General features: G+C 48.4%; 1 protein-coding gene across 2 annotated transcripts in view; it reads left to right on the plus strand.

The window, feature by feature from the left end:
• Positions 1-19,242, plus strand: part of PNPLA1 (patatin like phospholipase domain containing 1) — a 49,269-nt gene that overhangs the window by 17,099 nt on the left and 12,928 nt on the right. For both annotated transcript variants that reach the window (XM_043592982.1, XM_043592981.1), the window contains exons 2-5: positions 8,786-9,018; positions 10,208-10,273; positions 11,465-11,674; positions 13,920-13,980. In XM_043592982.1, the coding sequence (XP_043448917.1) occupies positions 8,786-9,018; positions 10,208-10,273; positions 11,465-11,674; positions 13,920-13,980 (570 nt within the window). The remainder of the gene's footprint in view (positions 1-8,785; positions 9,019-10,207; positions 10,274-11,464; positions 11,675-13,919; positions 13,981-19,242) is intronic.

A 19,242-nucleotide genomic window follows, 5' to 3' on the forward strand; every position in this document is an offset into this window, starting at 1 on the left:
CATCTTTGTCCATTTATCAGTCAACGGACATTTGGTTTCTTTCCATTTTAATTCTGGAATATTGCTAGATTTACAGAAAAGTTGCTGAGGTTGTACAGATAGTGTGATATGTCCTTCACCCAAGTCCCCCCTAATGTGAGCGTCTTCATAACTATGATACGCTTGTCAACACTAAGCCATCAACACTGGTACATTATTATAACTATAGATTTTGCCAGTTTTTTCTAGTAATGTCTTTCTTTCTGCCCCAGGATGTAATCCTGGATTCCTCGTTGCATTTGGTGGATCCATTTCTAAACCAATTCTAAACCAATTCTACAGGGAAAACAGGCAAACAAACAATAAACAAACCTCCAGATCAGTTTGACTCCCATCTGACTCAGGAGTTGACCTGTTGCTCCAGCTCTGCCCTCATGAAACCACCCTGTAAGGAAGAATCTCCTTCTTGGCCCCAGCTCAGGGCCTTGTGCCCATCGATGTGGGGGCAAGAATTAGGACCAGGCTTGACAGAGAAAATTGCCCTGTGGTTTGCTTTCTCACAGCTGGAAAGATTCCTGTCAGTGCAGTAGAAAAGAGGTTCTTTGATCTCCTTCTTCAGCTCATCATTCATTCATTCACTCATTTATTCATTCATTCATTCATTTTTTAAGTTTATTTATTTTGAAAGAAACAGAGAGACAGAGAGAGAGAGAGAGTGGGGGAGGGGCAGAGGCGGGGGGGGGGGGGGGTGGGCAGGGTAGAGAGAATCCCAAGCAGGCTCCACACTGTCAGCGCAGAGCCTGATGGGGGCTCCAACTCAGGAACCTCGAGATCATGACCTAAGCCGAGATCAAGTCGGATGCTTAACCAACTGAGCCACCCGGTCACCCGTCATTCATTCATTTTTAAAACGTGTTTATTAATTCTTTCAGCAAACATTTATTAAGTTCCTACAGTGTGCCAGGTACTGAATTAAGTGCCGAGGGCATAATGGGGAACAAAACAGAAATAGTCCCTACTTGTGGAACATTAAATAATTTACTTATTCATTCTTGAATACCTTGAATACTAAGTGTTCAACACTGTGCTAGGCAGTATGGGGGGAAGGGTATTCTTAATACAGGGCTTGTCCTCAAGGGATGCAGCCGGCCAGAGACACAGGACAAGCCACTCAAGACAGCCTGATATAAACGGTGTGGACAGTAAGGAGAGGCAGAGAGCTAAGAGCGAGGGTGAGCAGGGAGGGCTTCAGGGAGGGGGCCCAGATCTTAAGCTGGACTTAAGGGTGAGGTCTGCATGGTTAAAAAAAAAAAAAAAAAAAGATGGGGCGGGGGGGTTTGGCGCCTGGCTGGCTCAGTCCAAGAGCGTGTGGCTCTTGATCTCAGGGTTGTGAGTTTGAGCCCCAGGTTGAGTGTAGAGATTACTTACAAATAAAATATTATATTTTTTAAAAAGTGCGTGTCGAAGGGAAGTAAGCAGGATTGTGCACTTGTGTTTACCCAGAAGAGTTGAGACAGACTGCCCCTGAGGAGGGGCTTCGGGTGTGGGGATAGAAGAACATATATTTGAAGGTGTGGTTTGGGATCTGTTGCTCTAAAGGGAGCCTTCCTGTCTCCCGGGGACATCTGAGCCCTTAGGAAGTGTTCCTAAGCTAAGTCCCAGAAAGGCAGATCCCAAGAGCCTTCGTGAGAACCACCCCCTTGCCTCACAGTGGGAAGCAGAGGCTCTGAGAGACAAAGCGGTGGAAAGAACACAGGCTTTGGAGGCCTAGCTTTGCGGCTTTCCAGCTGTGTGCCCTTGAGCAAGTTACTGGTGAGCCTCTGTTTCCTGCGGTATAAAGAGATAACCCTAGTACCTACCTCAAAGGAGTTGTGAAGATTAAATGAGACAATGAGGCCTCAGAGCCCGGCTCAGCACCAGAAAGTGCTAAGTGTCAAACGTGGTAAGTGTCATAAACGAGAACACTGTGGTCTCAAGAGAACTTCAAGACTCCCATGACATAGATTAGACATTTAATGAAAATAAAATGTATTTGGAGAGCTTCAAAAAAAAAAAAAAAAAGACTCCTATGACATGGATGGAGAGAGCTGACTCTCCAAAGTCTGGGACAGAGGGGCAGTGAATGTCTCCAGTTGGCAGAAATGAACTTGCGTTACCGTGGTTTGGAGAGAGGGAGACACAGGTGTTCCTCCGCAGTGGCACCCTAATTTGAACATCTCTTGAATGAGGAGATATTCAGGGATGGCCTTTTTTCTGTTTAGCAGAGACTCACTTGGAGGTCTTTTGACCCTGCTCCCCTCCCCACCGCAACACACACAGAAAACAAAACAAAACAAAATACAAAGTAAAACGAAACAAAAACAACTTTTAAGACTAGGGGGTGACAAGTTCACAGCTCTTGCACTACCGTAGGGTCCCCTCAGTAGTGCAAGGGGAGTCCGTAGGGTGGGATAGGCCACAGCCTGGAAAGGGGACAATACTGGTTTCTACCTTGGAGCAAGATCCCAAAGAGACTTCTGGTCCACCACAGAAAACAGAGAGAAAAGAGCAGAGGCAAAGACCCTGAGAACATTCTGAGGTTCCAGAGAACTTTGTAGATACATTCCCTCTCTGCCTGTTTTATCTCCAGTCGATCAGTAGATCCTTCAGTGACAAGTCAGGGAGATTGCGCCTGGATTCTGGGAAGAGGCACACAGGGGCAGGGTGAGGCCCCAGTCCTGGAAAGACCCCCATGGGTACCTTGACAGGAACCCAGGTATGAACCGCAGGAAGGCACTGCTGTTTCCATGGCAACCTGATATAAGCTGATATGAACTTTTAAAGCCAATTTAGTAAACTCTTCGGGCTAGAAAAAGGTCTGTGTGAAAGATTGTTATTATCCGTAGAAGAGTATTGGCTTTGAGGTTTTGTTTTTTTAAGTGCTTACTAGGTCAGAGTGGTTTTGCCTTTGGCAAAAGCCTGTAATGCATTCAGAACAGAGTAGAAAAATGTGAATTTTCTCACACATTCTAGTTCCAGTTTCTGTTAACATAGACTGTGGCCTATGGGATAACCATCTTTATTCATTTCTCTGTCCATCCAACCATCCAACCATCCAGCCATCCAGCTGGATTTATTGAGTGTCATCTTTATCCTGGGCTCGATTTCTAATTCGTAAAATACGACGATTTCATCTGGTTTCGTATTTTGACCTAGGCTCCTAGAATCTTCGGCTGCTTTCAGCAGCCTCCTTCCTGGGGGGGGGGGGGGGGGTTGGGGCGATTGGGCAGGGTCTGAGACCCCACCTGGCTTCAACCTAGAACAGCCCTGTTTCTAGCTGTTGTATATATCAGATTTCCGCTTGAGGTTTCTTTTGAATAAAGGCTCCCCGACTGAAAAATCGCTGCCCCAGAAGGTCTCTCTGGATCTTCCAGTGGCCACGCTGCGGCTTCAAGCCAAATCGTTTTTCAATCAATGCCCCTGCCGTGTGGGGTATGGAAATAAAAAGGTGACTAAAACCAGGGTCACTACCCCTCAGGGGCACGCTGTCACTGTGCAGAAACACTGAGATCGCAAGTCCGAATGGGTAAATGACTGTTGTTAAGATAATAGGAATTTTTTATTATTATAGTGCAGTCGGGCAGTCAGGATACACCCGCGGGGATAGGCAGCCTATAATTCAGCCTACAATTAGGGACCAGGTAGGAGCTGCACACTCGCAGGTTCTCCGTGCAGGGACTCCGAGAATTGCAGGGCTTTCCTGGGAACGCAGCTCTGCTCGCCGCCGCCGCCTCCCCTGGGGCTGCTGCGCCGCCCGCTTCCCCCCTGCTTACCGCGCCCGCTGCTGGGAAGCACGGCCGGCGGCGGGGGGGGGGGGGGGGGGGATGGGGGGCGCCTGGCGGTGATTGGCTGAGCCGGAGGTTGTTGCTAGGCTACCAGTCCGCGGGAGACGGGGGGCGCTCAGTCCCATCCTCCACCGCAGATCTACCCCGCGCCGCCCGCAGACCCCATCCGGGCACCCTGCGAAGGAGATCCCCAGCAGTTTAAGTTGTCGGCCGCCACGTGCCCATCTTTCCAGGATTTTTCACTTAGCAAGAGGCCGTGTGGAGGAGGGGAAGAGAAGCGGGTTTATTCTCGGGGCACCTCGGATAAGCTGCTTCTCTCTCTGGACCTCAGTGCCCTCCTTCGATTCCTGAGGTTCATTCATTTATTCATTATCCATGCATGCAATCATGTTTATTAAGTGCCTACCGTGTTCCGGGCACCATATCGGTCGCTAGGGACGAAAGGATAAGCCAGATTGAGACCATCCTTGGTCTCACAAAGAGATGGGGGGGGGGGGGAGAGGCATTAGATTTAAGCAAATACATAAGATAAATATATATCTTATTCCTTCCTCCTCAGTGATACTTCTAAGCCCTGCCCCTTTTCCCTACTAAATCTGTAGAGCCCCCCAAGTTGGCAAGAGAGGGAGAGAGTGTGGATAGCCACAGCACATTACAGCTGACCTAGCACCTTACTGCACCCTGAAACAGAGGCACACTGTCCCGTCTCCACAGTGTTTTTTCCTTTGCTCCTTTGCATCCAAAAGTGAGCCTGAGCCCACCTCGATAAAGATGTGGGGGCAGGGATCATTGTGCCCAGTTCAAATGAGAAAGCTGAACGCCAGAAACATCAAGAAGACTTCTCCGTGGTCACAAGGAGAATTCCTGGCGTAACTGATAGTGAGCAAGTACTGTGTGCAGGCACCTAAAAAGCGATCTGCCTCATCACAACCCAGTAAGGTGGTATTAGTCCCATTTTATAGATTCTAAAATTGGGACTGGAAGAACTTATTTGACTTGCCAGTGATGGCCCAGATAGTATGTGGCAAAGCTGGGATTTGAACCACATCTCCCTGGCTCCAAAGCCTACGCTCTTTCCAAGAAATGGATCTGGTCCTAAAAAGAGTAAAACGACTCTCTGAGTGGCTAAGACCCGGAGTAGCTTCCAAATGCCCTTCAAAACCTCCCAGTCCCAACATCTTATGTATTTATTTTTCTATTGAAATTCTTGGCACGACAGATGCATAAAATTTGGTCAATTGGCCACAGTTATCAATACCGTTGACCCTGTTATCTATCCGTCTCTCTGGGATGACCTTGCCTTCAGGCTTTTACTAGGTAATTAAGTCAAGTAGCTCTTCCCTGGGAGCATCTCCAGTGCTTGCTTTTCCTCCCTGTCAGGTTTTTATGTTTCTTTGTTCACATACTGAATAAATATTGAACGCCCATCATGTGTCGTGGGCACTTGCTTGGTGGGCAAAGGTGAGTATGGCCCATCCCTTGTCCTTGAGGAGTTTCCAGCTTCTAGCAAAGGTTTCTGGAGGGCCTTCCGCAGGCGGGGTGCAGTGATAGGCCTTAGAGAGGCGAGGACCATAAGGATCTTCCCCCAAAGAATCTTCTTCTTGGCTTGGGAGACAGACTGCACTTAGATAATAAAAGGTGCGAAAGGAGGTGGGAGGAAGCAGAAATGAATGTGGCAAGTGTGGGCTGGGGTGGGAGAGCCAACCTTGAGTTTCCTGTGGTGCTGCTTTTAAATCCCATCTTGCTGTGGTCAGTGTGGGATACTGTGTCTCAGAGCCCAGCAGCCTGCAGCTTGGAAGGAGGCCTTTAAATGGGAGAAGGTGCTGGAAAGTACAGAGATAAAGAAGCAAGCTAAATTTATCCCTCCTCCCAGCATCCAGCAATTGCTATGCTTAACACTTGACTCTCTACCAGCAGAGACTTGTTTAACCAGAAGATTAGTTGCTTCTCTCTCGGCTGGGAAAAGAGGGAGAAAGAAGGGAGAGAGAGACAAAGAGAGACAGAGAAAGGGATGGTCAGAGATGTTGACGACAGGGACACACACAGAGAGCCCTCGAAAAGGAAACAAGGAGAGGCAGAGATAAAGGCATCCTTTGCTATACAGTCCCAATGCGCAGCAAGAAAGAAGGTTAAACTGGGCACCCGAGTGGGAGAAATCAGACAATCTCCTGTCCCCTCCCTCCCTGGCTACATGATTCTGGCTTGAGCACTGCTGATTTCTAGACAGCGCCATTTTCAGATGTCAGTATATTGGAGAGGTCTATACTATTTCTATTATCTCGGTCACTGCTTTGTCCCTGTCACCCATCGCCACTCATGAAGAGCTGAGAGTAAGCTGTAAATGGATAATACACAAATGCCATGATTCAAATAAGCATTGCGAGATGAAACATGCCTGCCTTTGACCTAGCATTCCCACCTCTAGGAATTTATCCTAAAGAAAATAATTAAGAACAAGACGTAGGCACGCGCGCGCGCGCACACACACACACACACACACAATTAACATGAGATTCTTCACTGCAGCATTGAAAAGCAAAGAAACATAGAAAAGCATAGAAAAAGCAAAGAAACAAAATAAATAACCGACCCCTACTGGGGACTTCCTCGGTAAATAATGGTACAACCTTACAATAGCTTTCCACGCTGCGTGTAAATTGGGTTATAAACAGGTACTTACTGATGTGGAAAGACATGATTTATTAGGTCAAAAAAACCCAACCAATTACAAAATAATGTATATTGTATGACTCCATGTATGTATTCTTATAAGGAGAATACATGTAATAAAATATATAATCCGGGAAGACATAAACTAGATGTTAATCTCTGGTTGGAAGGATCCCAAAACCCTTCAATTTTTATCTTTTTGCTTCTCTGCATTTTTCAAAATTATTTTTTTCCACGAGGAACATGTGTTTCTTGTGCAATGGGAGCAAATTTTCTTCCAGCAGTCCCAGCGAGCATCTCCTGCCGGGAGTTCAGGTGTGGGGGGGCAAGCTCAACCAGGGGTTCCTGGCCCACAGGCATTGTGGGAAAGGCCACCAACCCATGCAAGGCCACTCAAGCTGCTCATTGAAATGGCATGCCCCCACCCTGGCTTGCCTCCCCATCCTGACTGGTCTTGTGGGCGAGAACTCTGGGACCTAGCCTCTTAGCGTCCAAATGCGCAGTCACTTCACAACTACTGGTGAGCTGGCCATCGCCCTCCCTTGAGGGAAAACGCTGTTGGTACAAGTTGTTGGCACATGGTAAAGCCAGCCTTACCAAAACTGCAGGGCCTTCCCACCTGTCGGGAGCACCCTCCCCTGTAAGAGGGTGACAGCTACGATGCTCTGTCGCTCAGGTCAGTCCCTACTACACATATGCAGCTGTGACTCTGGATGTCGGTGGGGGAAGAAAAGAAGGCTGTCACCATGGCAACCCAGCTGGCTCAGCCTCTGGGATCAGTCCAACGCCCAGGGGAAGAAGGTGGGGTTTAGAGTGGGAGCAAACACTGCCTGGCTCTCTGACCTCAGACAAGGCACTTAGCTTCTCTCTGCCTCAGTTTCTACATCTGTAAAACGATGCTAAATCTCTTTATCCCATCCACCTCCAGGATTAACGGGAAATGATCTGAACTGTAAAACATGAGGGTGTAGAGAGTCCCGAGCTTTGGTTTGTCCCTAAATTGCTGTGTGTCACTTTGGGCAAATCACTTAACCTCTCTGTGCCTCAGCCGCTCTATTTGTAAGTAGGAAAATAATATCCACCGCGATAACTCCCCAGATATATTGCCGGGCACCCCCCCAAGAATCTAAGAATCTCCACGTTGGAAGGAATCTTAGCACTCACGCAGGAATCTCTTTGATAAGTCCTCTGACTGAGGTACTTGCCCCATCTCTGCTTAATTACCTCCAGAGCCAGAGAGCTCGTGACTGCCCAACTTCCCAAATGCTATTTCTGCTTCCGATTTTGCCAGAGGGTTTGCACAGGGTAGACATTAACAGCAACTGGTGAGTAACAGGTACAGGCCCGGCTCTAGAAGCTTGTGGCTTAGTGGAGTGGGAGCAGTATGGGTTCTGGGGTCTAGTTTAAAATCTGACTGTGCACTCGCCAGGGAGTTGACCTTGGGCCAGTTGACCTTGACCGATCTCTCCGAACCTCGGTCTCCGGATCAGTAAAATGAGGTTGGAAATACCCACCTCATGGTGTTGCTGTGAGAATCGGCAAGATTGCAGTTTCTTTTTGAGCCCACAAGGCTAACGTCCCCAGGGGAATTCTGGAGACAGGTTACACCTTTCTCTGCAATCCCCTGGACAACACGTCTGCCCTCCAAACCCCATCTCGCATGGGTAGGTCCTTATGCAACCTGTTCCTCCCAGAAGGAGGGAGAAGTTTCCTCTCCCCATCCCGGAGACCTGGCCTTTGTGCTCCACACCTCAGGGCCTTCTCTCTCTCACGCCTGTACCAGGGGCTATAAAGGGAAGATGACGCAATCGTTTCAAGACAAAGTTCGCCTCAAGGCCAGTGCCCCTTCCCTGCTCACAGATTTAGTGGGCACTAAGCAAGTGTCACAAGGTGTCACTCGGTGAAGGCTTTCCACCGTATCAGTGTTTTAAGAGGAATCTCACCCAGGGCAAAAAGCCCCTAAGACCCCAGAAGAATGCAGTCCGGTGGTAGATTTCCAGATGTGGTGACTGGACGCCGGAGAAAATAGTGCGGGGTAGGAAAGCGGTCGCCTGCCCTCGATAGGAAAGGAGGCAGGATGCCTGGGTCTAGTTCTGCCATTGACTAGCCGTGGACTCTCTGGGGCCAGTGACTTCATGCTTCGCGCCTTGTTCTCCTCGTGCGCAGAACGACAAGCCGACTCCGGAGACCGGCCCCGCTTCCGAATTCTAGGGTTTCCCATCTGTTGGAGACGGCGTGAGGTGGCATAGTCATCAGCGACCCCTCTTGTCCAAGAGCTGCTGACCGCCGGCTCCTCTCTGCTTCCTCCACAGATGAGTACCTCAGGGTCCTCAATGTAGGTGTGGCCGAGGTGAAGAAATCCTTCCTGGGACCCTTGTCCCCATCTTGCAAGATGGTGCAGATGATGAGGCAGTTTCTGTACAAGGTCCTGCCTGAGGACTCCTACAAGGCCGCCACGGGGAAGCTCCACGTGTCCCTCACTCGGTTCACAGATGGAGAGAGTGTCGTGGTTTCAGAGTACACATCCAAGGAAGAGCTCATCGAGGCAAGGGGCGGGGCCCAGGGTGTGGGGGCGGGGCCCAGGGAGTGGGGCCCAGTTTGTGGAGACGGTCCCCCATTCTGTCGCCTGTCTTCCAACGGCCCTTGATAAAAAGGTTGAATTATCACCCAGTGGGGCATCACTTCGGAAAGGGCACTCTGTGCACTGTCTGATGCTCATTAATACAAATTTCAGTCATGAATGATTACTGTTGGACAGCGCTGTGGGTCTGCCCAATTTTCAGGACAAAAGGGTTAAGTGGCCTCTTCTCCGGGCCCCTCCCTCTGTCCCATATCTCCACCCCCTTCTCCTCTCCTGAATACAAGGCCCTGCCACCCATCCTCACAGCCCCACACTGGCACGGCCATGATCGTGGCCGTGGGGGAATGAATAGGCCGTGGCTGTGGACACCTCCTCCACCTACTTCGTGTCCCCCTGGGTTTATTAGCACTCAGCTCTTCAAGACTTTTCTCTCCAAGCCCTCTTCTATCAGCTCCACTCTTATGTCAACCAGAGCAAACCACAGAAAGCAGGCCTCTGTGCCTTTGCACCTGAGGTGCTCTGCCTGGGATGCCCTTCCCTCCTTCCCAGCTCACTTCACCCGCTTGACAAGACTCTAGCTGCTCTTTCTGGGTACGTTCCATCATCACCAGCCTGCCCCACCCTCCCCTGGGTTGGATACTCCTCTTTTGGGGCCACAGTGCCCTGGCTCATCTCCATCGCGGCACCTGTCTCACCATGTACTGTCATTAGTAAATGACATGCTTACTCTCCCTCGTTGGGCATTCGTGAGGGTGGGCGTCTCACCCTCCTTTGATTCCAGAGCCTGGACCTGGCCACACATACATGAATGGTTGTTGGGTTCCACTGGATTCGTGGAGACATGGTGCTAGAAGGGACCCTTCTAGCACCCTTCTAGACCCTTCTAGACCCTTCTAGACCCTTCTAGAGGGAGTCACTGAGGCGGCTCCCTCTCTTTAAAGCTGGGATATCAGGCCCTGACTACCTAGTAGGGTAACGAGGACCCAGCTAGTTAGGGCCAGGCCAGGAATTGAACTCGAGGCTCTGCTACCCAGGGCAGTGCGTCTGCCTTGGATTTAAGAAGGGCCAGGATGGTGGTGGCCCAGAAGCCTGCTGGTGAGCCCTCCCAGCCCACCCAGCTGCCAGGGTGTCTCAGCCCCTTCTCTCCCCACAGGCACTCTACTGCAGCTGCTTTGTCCCCGTGTACTGCGGCCTCATTCCTCCAACTTACCGGGGCGTGGTGAGTGCTTCGGCGTGGGAGGGGGTGAGCCAGGACCCAGGGGTGCCTCGGGTCCCTATGGCCCTCATCTGGGAGGGCTGGGGGTGGTCTCAGGATTCAGTGGAAAGACCAAGAGTTGGAAAGATTCTTGTGTTTTTCTACTTAGAATTCCCAGTGTAGACCGATTTCTGGGGCTTTGAGATGAACTTCCCCTCCATATATCGGGCTTCACTCTGGACCCACCAACCCATTATTGAGCCTGGCTAGTCAAAACTCCATAGGCTTGCTGGATTTTCTCATACTTGACAGAGAATGTAGGATACAGACCCTGTGACATTGGTACCTGGAACAATGGGGACCTTTAACGTCATCTAGGCTAGTGCATATGAATCACCCAGGGAGGTCTTGTAAAATAATGCAAAATCTGATCCACTAGACCTGGGGCCAGAGACTCTGCACCTCTAACCGGCTTTGGCTGATGCCAGTGCTGTGGGTCCAGGCCCCACACTCCGAGGAGGAGGGTCTAACTCATGCCCCCTTCTCATTTTATATAGAAAGAAAATAAGACCCAGGATTCAGCTAGTAGATGGAGCACATGTTACATGTCAGCTGGGTACTTCCCAGGCACCCCAGAGAGTTAGAGCCTCAGGATCTGTGGCCCTGTGTTCATAGTTGAGGAAACAGAAGCCCCAGGAGGGAAGGGAAGTGTGGTGGCTGGTGGCTAGGCCATGACCAGGGGTGCCCTGGAGAGTGCTGAGGATACCTGACCTAAAAGAGGGAGACAATGTGGACCCACGGCGGTCTGGAGAGACTTGCACGGACCCACCTTGTGTTCACCTTCTCAAAAGGCCACGGGAACAGGCTCCATTCCCAGGGCCCCCTTCAAGAGTTGAGTGGTTCAGGTAGGGTAGCCTGGGAGGGGAGGTGTATGGAGGAGCATTTGCTCCTGCTCTATCCAGAGTATGGAAGGCCTTCTCCCCACAGAGGCCTGGGAGCCCCACCTCAGCACCACTGAGATGGCTGTGGGGACACAGTGTAGGGACAGAGCACTGGGCTGGGAGTTTGGGGGCCACCATGGACACACCACGCACCCACCTGGACCTGGGTCTCAAGGTTTGTCCCAAGGGACCCATTTCCTGGGTGTACTCCCTGGGTGGGGAAGAGGACCTCTGACCTCAGATGAGCATGTATCACTCTTCCTGCCCCCCATAGCGCTACATCGATGGGGGCTTCACGGGCATGCAGCCCTGCTCCTTCTGGACCGACTCTATCACCATCTCTACCTTCAGCGGGCAGCAGGACATCTGCCCCCGGGACTGCCCCGCCATCTTCCATGACTTCCGCATGTTCAACTGCTCCTTCCAGTTCTCCCTGGAGAACATCGCCAGGATGACCCATGCCTTGTTCCCGCCAGACCTGCTGGTGAGAGGACAGACGTGGAAGGGAGGAGGACTGGGAGAGGGGGGCAGGGACTGGTGGCGAGGCCTGGGAGCCAATGGGGCCCACACAGCTCCATCTACGTCTCCTTAAACTTCCTTCTAAACCTGATTCCTGGCCTTGCCATGAACCAGCTATGTGAATGAGACCCCTAAGTGCTCCCAGTCTCAATTTTTTCCCCCCTGTAAAATGAGATATGTCAGAACTGCTGAGAGAAATGTCACCTGAGCGTTTCCCCTCTGACATGTAATGTAGGCATCAGCCACGATGGCCCATGGGCCAAATCCAGCCAGCGTCTTGGTTTTTGTTTTTATTTTTCAATTTCCAAAACTGCTCTAAAAAAATAAAGTCTATTTTTTTTTTACTGTTTATTTATTTTTGAGAGAGAGAGAGAGAGCATGAGTGGAGTAGGGGTAGAGAGAGAGGGGGACAGAGGATCCAAAGTGGGCTCTATGCTGACAGCAGAGAACCTGATACGGGGCTCAAACTCATGAACCGTGAGATCATGACCTGAGCCAAGCTGGATGCTTAACCAACTGAACCACCAGGTGCCCCAAAAATAAAGTTTGTTTTAAAAAATTGTTTTTTTTTTTTATCACTTACAAAATACATGTCTTTCTTCAGCACAGAAGTGTGATCCTAGAAGCAGACATCAAGCTTTACTCATTTCTTTGACTATACTCACCGTGTCTACAAAGGGCATTGCTGATAGAAGGTTCTCAGTAATTGTTGTTTGAATGATAACTCCTCTAAGCCAGTTTTGTGACTTACAGTCTAATTATTATTTACAAAACTCACACTCAAAACACTATTATGCTTAGCCAGGCTATGGATACACAAGATATTTTATTAATCCGATTGATTCTTTGTCCTCCAACAGTTGCATTAGGAATTCTAGCATCTGCCTTATACTAGTTTATCCGTAAAGATTATGTCTACTTAGTTTCATAAAAGCAATCCACACATAGGCAGTTCAAGAAAGATGGAACAAATGCATTGTATTCATCAGAGCCTCTGGAACTCATGTTTCTGCTTACAATCAGTACTTCCATTCTCAAGGTGGCGTGGGTTTTATTCTGGCCTGTGAGCTCAGAATAGGCTTTCCATTTTTCGAGCGTTGTAAAGGAGAAGAAAGAGAAGGAAAAGAATAAGGGGAAGGAGAAAGAGGAGAAGAGGAAGGAGAGGAAGAAGAAGAACAGGATAGAAAACAAGAAGAGGAGAAGGAGAGGAGGAGAAGGAGGAAGAAACAGAAGAAGCAGAGAAAGGAGGAGGGGGAGAGGGGGAAGAAGGAGAAGAAGAAGAAGAAGAAGAAGAAGAAGAAGAAGAAGAAGAAGAAGAAGAAGAAAGAAGAAGAGGAAGAAGAAGAAGAAGAAGAAGAAGAAGAAGAAGAAGAAGAAAGAAGAAGAAAGAAGAAGAGGAAGAAGAAGAGGAAGAAGAAGAAGAAGAAGAAGAAGAAGAAGAAGAAGAAAGAAGAAGAAGAAAGAAGAAGAGGAAGAAGAAGAAGAAGAAGAAGAAGAAGAAGAAAGAAGGAGGAGGAGGAAAGAAAAAGAAGAAGGAGGAGGAGGAGGGGAAGGAGGAAGAGGAGGGAGAGGGGGAAGCGGAAGAGGAGGAGGGAGGAGGAGGGAGGAGAAGGAGAAGAACAAGAAGAACGAGAACTAGAACATAAAGAACAACAAGAAGAGACAGAGACTATCTGTGGTTTCCAAGCCCAAAGTATTTACTATCCGGCTCTTTATGAAAAGGCTTTGTGAACAATGTCATGTAATCCTCCAGCATCCTTTGCAGTAGATATTATGATTATGATCATTATTAATTATTATTATTCCCATTTTAAAGGTAAAGAAACTGAGGCTGTGAGAGGTTGTATCTACACAGCCAAGAAGTGGCAGCACTGGAATTTGAACCCAGTCTCCAAACTCTGTTCTTCATATGGCCCAAATGCACCTTCTCTGGTTCTATTAGAAACATCTCACCCTCCCCTGCCCAGGGGAAGTTGATGATCAGCTGTAAATGGTTTCACAAACTAACGCACCGTCACTATGGACGCATGATCAGGAACTGCTCCCCACTTCTTAGCAGATAGTGAGGGATGGGATGCTGGATGGGTACATTTTGAAAAGCTCATCAAATAAAGCTCAAGGGCAATGAAAGTAGCTTCTTTGGGTGAAGGGACGTCGTCTCTCTCCCTTGCTGCAGCCTTAGTTTTTTCTCCCGCTTTCCCTCCTCGCAGATCCTGCACAACTACTACTACCGAGGGTACGAAGATGCCGTGTCCTACTTGAGGAGGTTGAGTAAGTGCCAAATGGGGCCCCAAGGAAGGGGTGGGTTGGGGGTGGGGCAAAGACAGGAAGGGAGGGGCAAAGACAGGAAGTAGAAGGGTTCAGTCGAGGAGGCTTCCCCTCCTCTTTGTGAACTAGAGATGCCCTTGCCCAGGAGTTCCCGAAATGGGTACGGGGATCCGGTAGCTTGCATTGTCCGGGCCAGAAATTGGGATCTTCGTGGAAAAGTGCTTTTTAGGGTAACTGCGGGGTCAGTGGATAGGCTTTTGTACGGGCATGTTTCTGGATTTAAGAACCATGTTTAGGAAAACACATAGCTCGCATCTTCCTGGAGGGATTCCATTTTCGTGTTGTTTCATTTTATATTCTTTCCAAGACAATCGTACTGTTAATGTAGAACTAGAAATGACTAGTATATATTTGTGTAAGACTCCAAGTGACTTATTGATCAACAAATGAGAGGGAAGAGCCTGTGCCCTGTGTTGGTTTAGCAAGTGTGGTTCCTACACTTGCGCCTCCTCCATGCATTCTTGTGTGGAAGATTCCAACCGCGTGTATTACACACGCTAACTCCATGAAGACCATGGCAAACATCTTTGATAAAAGGAAAGAAACAAGACTTTTTTCATACTTAGAATTGTGCCCATAGGACATATTTCCAGAAAAAAGGATTCCTGGATCAAAGGAAGTGTTTTTCCCCCCGCGTTGTCATATGGTCTTCGCGATTGTCTTTTTTGGCAATTGTGTGATATTTCATCGCAGTTGTGCGGCAAATTTTGATCATTCCTTTGAGTTTCCAAATGTTCACTATTATAGGGAATGCTGCGGTGAGCTTCTTGTGTACATACTTAAAAATATATATATTTTAGGAGCGAGATTAAGGGATCGAACGTGGGGTTTTTTTTTTTTTTTTTCCGTAGGATGTGTTGACTTTTTTTCCTTCAAAGTTGCTTCCTGCTTTCCCAAGTTCCCCTTCTCCTGACTTTTTCCTTTCTCCTGGGGCCATTCTTCCCGCAAGGGGTAGGAGAAGCAAGAGAGAAGGATGGAGGTAACATGGGTTCTGGAGGCAAGGCCTGGGCCAGGATTCTCACTCCCCCCCTCCCCACCAGCTGTGTGAACTCAGGGAAATCACTTGCCTTCTCTGTCCTGACTCCTAATCTGTAAAGAGGGTTAAATCCTGATTCCTGACCCGTACTAACTGTGTGACTTTGAGCAGGTAATTCATCTCCCAGCACCTCAGCTTCCTCATCTGTAGAAGAGGCTGATCAGAATTTTATTCCTAGACACAGTCAATCCAGCCCACTGACCCTCTGACCTTGGAGACACACACCTCTTCTCAGCTCTCTGCAGGACAGGCTCCCCCTAGCCCTGACTCTTCTCTGACAACTTCCCCGCTCCACATTTACATGGGTGACAGATGTGAGGACTGATTCCCAAGTGTCCAAAAGGAGGACCACCCAAGGGGTGGAGATGGGTCTCACCTACAGAGCCTCAGGAATAGGAGGGGCTGGCGAGGGCCTAGGGTCCTTCCCACCACCAGCTGGGGAGCCCCTTCACTCTTCCCTCTGTGATGGCGTGTACTAGGGGACTTGGGGTTGGGGGATCCCCTGATCTGGGGCCGGGATTTTAGAGCAGATACCAGTCCCTGCCTCAGGAGACCCGCCTACACCTCAGCAGCCTGGCTGCCTATCTCTCCCCTAGAATTTCCTTCTCTTCCTCTCAGGGAAAGCCCTGGGGAGAGTTATGAAGTGCCTTGCTAAGCATCTCTGGTTTCCTCCACTTCTCAGTAGCCCCTCTGCCAGCCTCTGGGAGGAACCCAGAGCCATCGCCCCCTCCCCCGGCCCCATCATTTACATGATGGTGTAAACGGCAGTCTCAAAGCCAAGGACAAGACTCAAATAGTAGCATTTCGGGCATCCGCTAAAGAATTAGGGCTGTGTGTGGAGCACGGCGGGTTTTCCCAGAGGTCCTGGAATCACTCCAAGTGGGAACAGGCACAACTCATAAGGAAGAAAATGCCTCGTGCCGGCTATGATTTCTGATCGCTTTTCCAATTTGCCAGTGTTGGCATGGCTTTGTCCGTGCGGCCTTCAGCTCCACCCCTACATCCTCTTGGGTGTGGTGGGGCTGGATTTTCCTCTCAGCACCAGATGCGAGCAGGAGGTATGACACATCCTGAGAAATCGTGGCTGGTGCCCAGAGCCACACTCTTATTTCCCACCTGCCATCTGGGAACAGAAAAATGGGAGTCCGCTCCAGCCTTCCGCCCTGCTGGTTTCTGGAGAGGGGGTCAGCTCTGGCAGCAAGCCACACCCGCGGTGTCGCCCTCAATGCCTCCACCCGCCTCCTGGCATCCCCCTTTTCCGCCCTCCTAAGGACTCACATCCTCCTAATTATTCCTGCTGCCAGGCGAGCTTCCCTCTCCACCCTTGGCCTCCCCCAGCAGCAGCCTTCTGCCAAAGGGAAGGGCACTGCCTGCTGGTGTGCTTGAAAATCCACATTCCCCACACAGACGTGTGCATGTGGGCGTTGAGTGAGGTTGGAGCTCAGAGGATGCCCTGTCTAAAATATCCATCTGGCATCCGGGCGTGCCTGGCCAGGCTGACCGACTCCCTCCCTCCCTCCCTCCCTCCTTTCCTTTTTTCCTTCTTCTCTTCTTCCCTTCCTTCCTTCCTTCCTTCCTCCCTCCCCCCCTTCCTTCTTGGCCTTCTTGCTTCTTTGGCACCTTCCTCCCTCTCACAATTTAACTTCTCTCTCTCTCTCTCTCTCTCTCTTTCACACACACACACACACACACACACACACTCGCACACGCACACACTTGTGAAACCAGCACCACAGTCAAGAGAGTGAACCATCATCCATCATGCCCAAAGTTTCCTCCACCTCCTTTGTGACCCCTCCCTCCTCCCCCCACTTCCTGTCATTATACGCATTTCCAGTATGGACTTACACTATGGACTCTTTTTGGTCCGCATTCTTTCACTCAGTATAATTATTCTGAGATTCATCGTGTTATTGCATGTATAAATGGTTCATTCCTTTTTCCATTCCATTCCATTTATGAAGATACCACAGTTCGTTTATCCATTCCCCCATTCATGGACATTTAGGTCGTATCCAGTTTGGGGCTCTCATGAATAAAGCTGCTGCGAATACTCATGGAGTCTTAGCACAAACGCATGCTTTCATTTCTCTTGGGTTAATACCTAGGAGTGGAATGTCAAGGTGGTATGGTGAATGTACATTTAATTATAGAATTCTATATACGTATAACCAGGGTAAACACACATAGCATAGAATTTACCATCTTAACCATTTGTAAGCAGACAGTCGAGTAGTGTTAAGTATATTCGCATTGTACAACCCATCTCCAGAACTTTTTTGTCTTGCAAAACTGAAACTCTATACCATTGATCAACAACTCATTTCTCCTTCTCCAAAGCCCTAGAAGCCACCGTCCTATTTTCTACTTCTAGGAGACTGACTACTTTAGATACCGCATGTCAATGGAGTCATACAGTATTTGTCTTTTTGTGACTGGTGTATTTCACTCTCATAATGTCCTCAAGGTTTATCCATCTTTACCTATCAATGAACAATTTGGGTTGCTTCTTCCTCTTGGCTATTGTGAATAATGATGCAATGAACGTGGATGTGCAAATAATCTTCGAGATCCTGTTTTCAATTCTTTGGGACGTATACTGACTAAGGACGTATACCCAGAATGTATGTTTAACTTTTTAAGAGACTGCCAAACTATTTTCTGAAGTGGCCGGACCATTTTACATCCCCACAGCAGCGTATGAGAGTTCCAGTGTCTCCAAATTATCACCAACGCTTGAAATGGTCAGTCTTTTTAGTTTGAGCCATTTGATTGGTTGTGTGGTGGTATCTTATTGTGATTTTAATTTGTATTTCCTTAATGACTAATGATGTTCAGCGTCTTTTCATGTGCTTATTTGCCATCTACATATCTTCTTTGTCGAAGTGTTCGATTCTGTTGGTCGTTTCCCACTATTTAAGAATAGTTCTAGATTCACAGAAAAAATATGAAAATGGTATGGACAGCTTCCATATACTCCTCATTCCCTAGTATAATGTCTCACACCCATGAGATGGTACATGGAAAATTTGGTACATAGTATAGTGTAGTGTTTACAATTATTTCACTAATATTGCTGTTATTATTAATTGAAGCCGTATATTCAGATTTCCTTCCTTTTTAACCTAATGTCTTTTTTCTGATCCAGGATCCCCTTCAGGAGACCACATCACATTCTGCCATGGTGTCTCTTTAGGTTCCTTGTATCCATGACACTCTCTCAGTCTCTCCTTGTTTTATGTTTGTTTTTCATGTTTATTTTTGAGAGAGCACAGGCAGCGGAGAGGCAGAGAGAAGGACAGAGGATCTGAAGTGGGCTCTGCGCTGACAGCAGCAAGCTCGATGTAGGGCTTGAACACACGAACCGAGCTGTGAGATCATGACCTGAGCCCAAGTCAGACCCTCAACCGACGGAGCCACCCAAGTGCCCGACTCTTCTTGTTTTTAATGACCTTGGAAGATTTGAGTACTGGCCAGATATTTTGTGGAATGTTCCTTAGTTGGGGTTTGTCTGATGTTTTCCTCATGATTAGACTGGGGTTCTGGGTTCCAGAGAGGAAGACCACAGAGGCAAAGTGCCGTTGCCGCCACATTATATCGAGGGTACATACATGCTATCCCCATGGCATATCACCCATGATGTTGACCTTGCACTTATCTGCAGTGGTGTTTATTGGGTTTCTCCACTGTGAAGTTGCTCTTTTCCCCCCTTTCTATACTGTGCTCTCTGGAAAGAAGTCACTATGCACAGCCCACACTTAAGGGGTGAGAGTTAGGCTTTACTTCCTTGAGGGCAGGGTATCTACATAAATCTCTCTTCTTGGAAGATTTGTCTCTTCTCCCCTATTTGTGTACTTTTTCAATCGCTTGTTTGTTTCAGTATGGACTCATGGATACTTATTTTATTATTTGGGTTATTTTTCAATCTTTATTTATTTTGCTACTCACATTGTTCCAGCTTTGGCCATTGGAAACTCTTTCAGTGGGCCCTTTTGCCCATCTAAAAATTGAATTGTTTTATTTAAAAGCTTTTATATATTCTTTTTTTAAAAAAGGAGAATGGATAATGATTTATTTCAATTGGTACAAAATACTACAAAAATAATGTATATTTTTATAGTACATAAATTTGGAAAGTACAAAATCGTATAGAAATTATAAAACTCAAA

Source organism: Prionailurus bengalensis, chromosome B2, assembly GCF_016509475.1.
Source record: "Prionailurus bengalensis isolate Pbe53 chromosome B2, Fcat_Pben_1.1_paternal_pri, whole genome shotgun sequence".
NCBI classification, from domain to species: domain Eukaryota; kingdom Metazoa; phylum Chordata; class Mammalia; order Carnivora; family Felidae; genus Prionailurus; species Prionailurus bengalensis.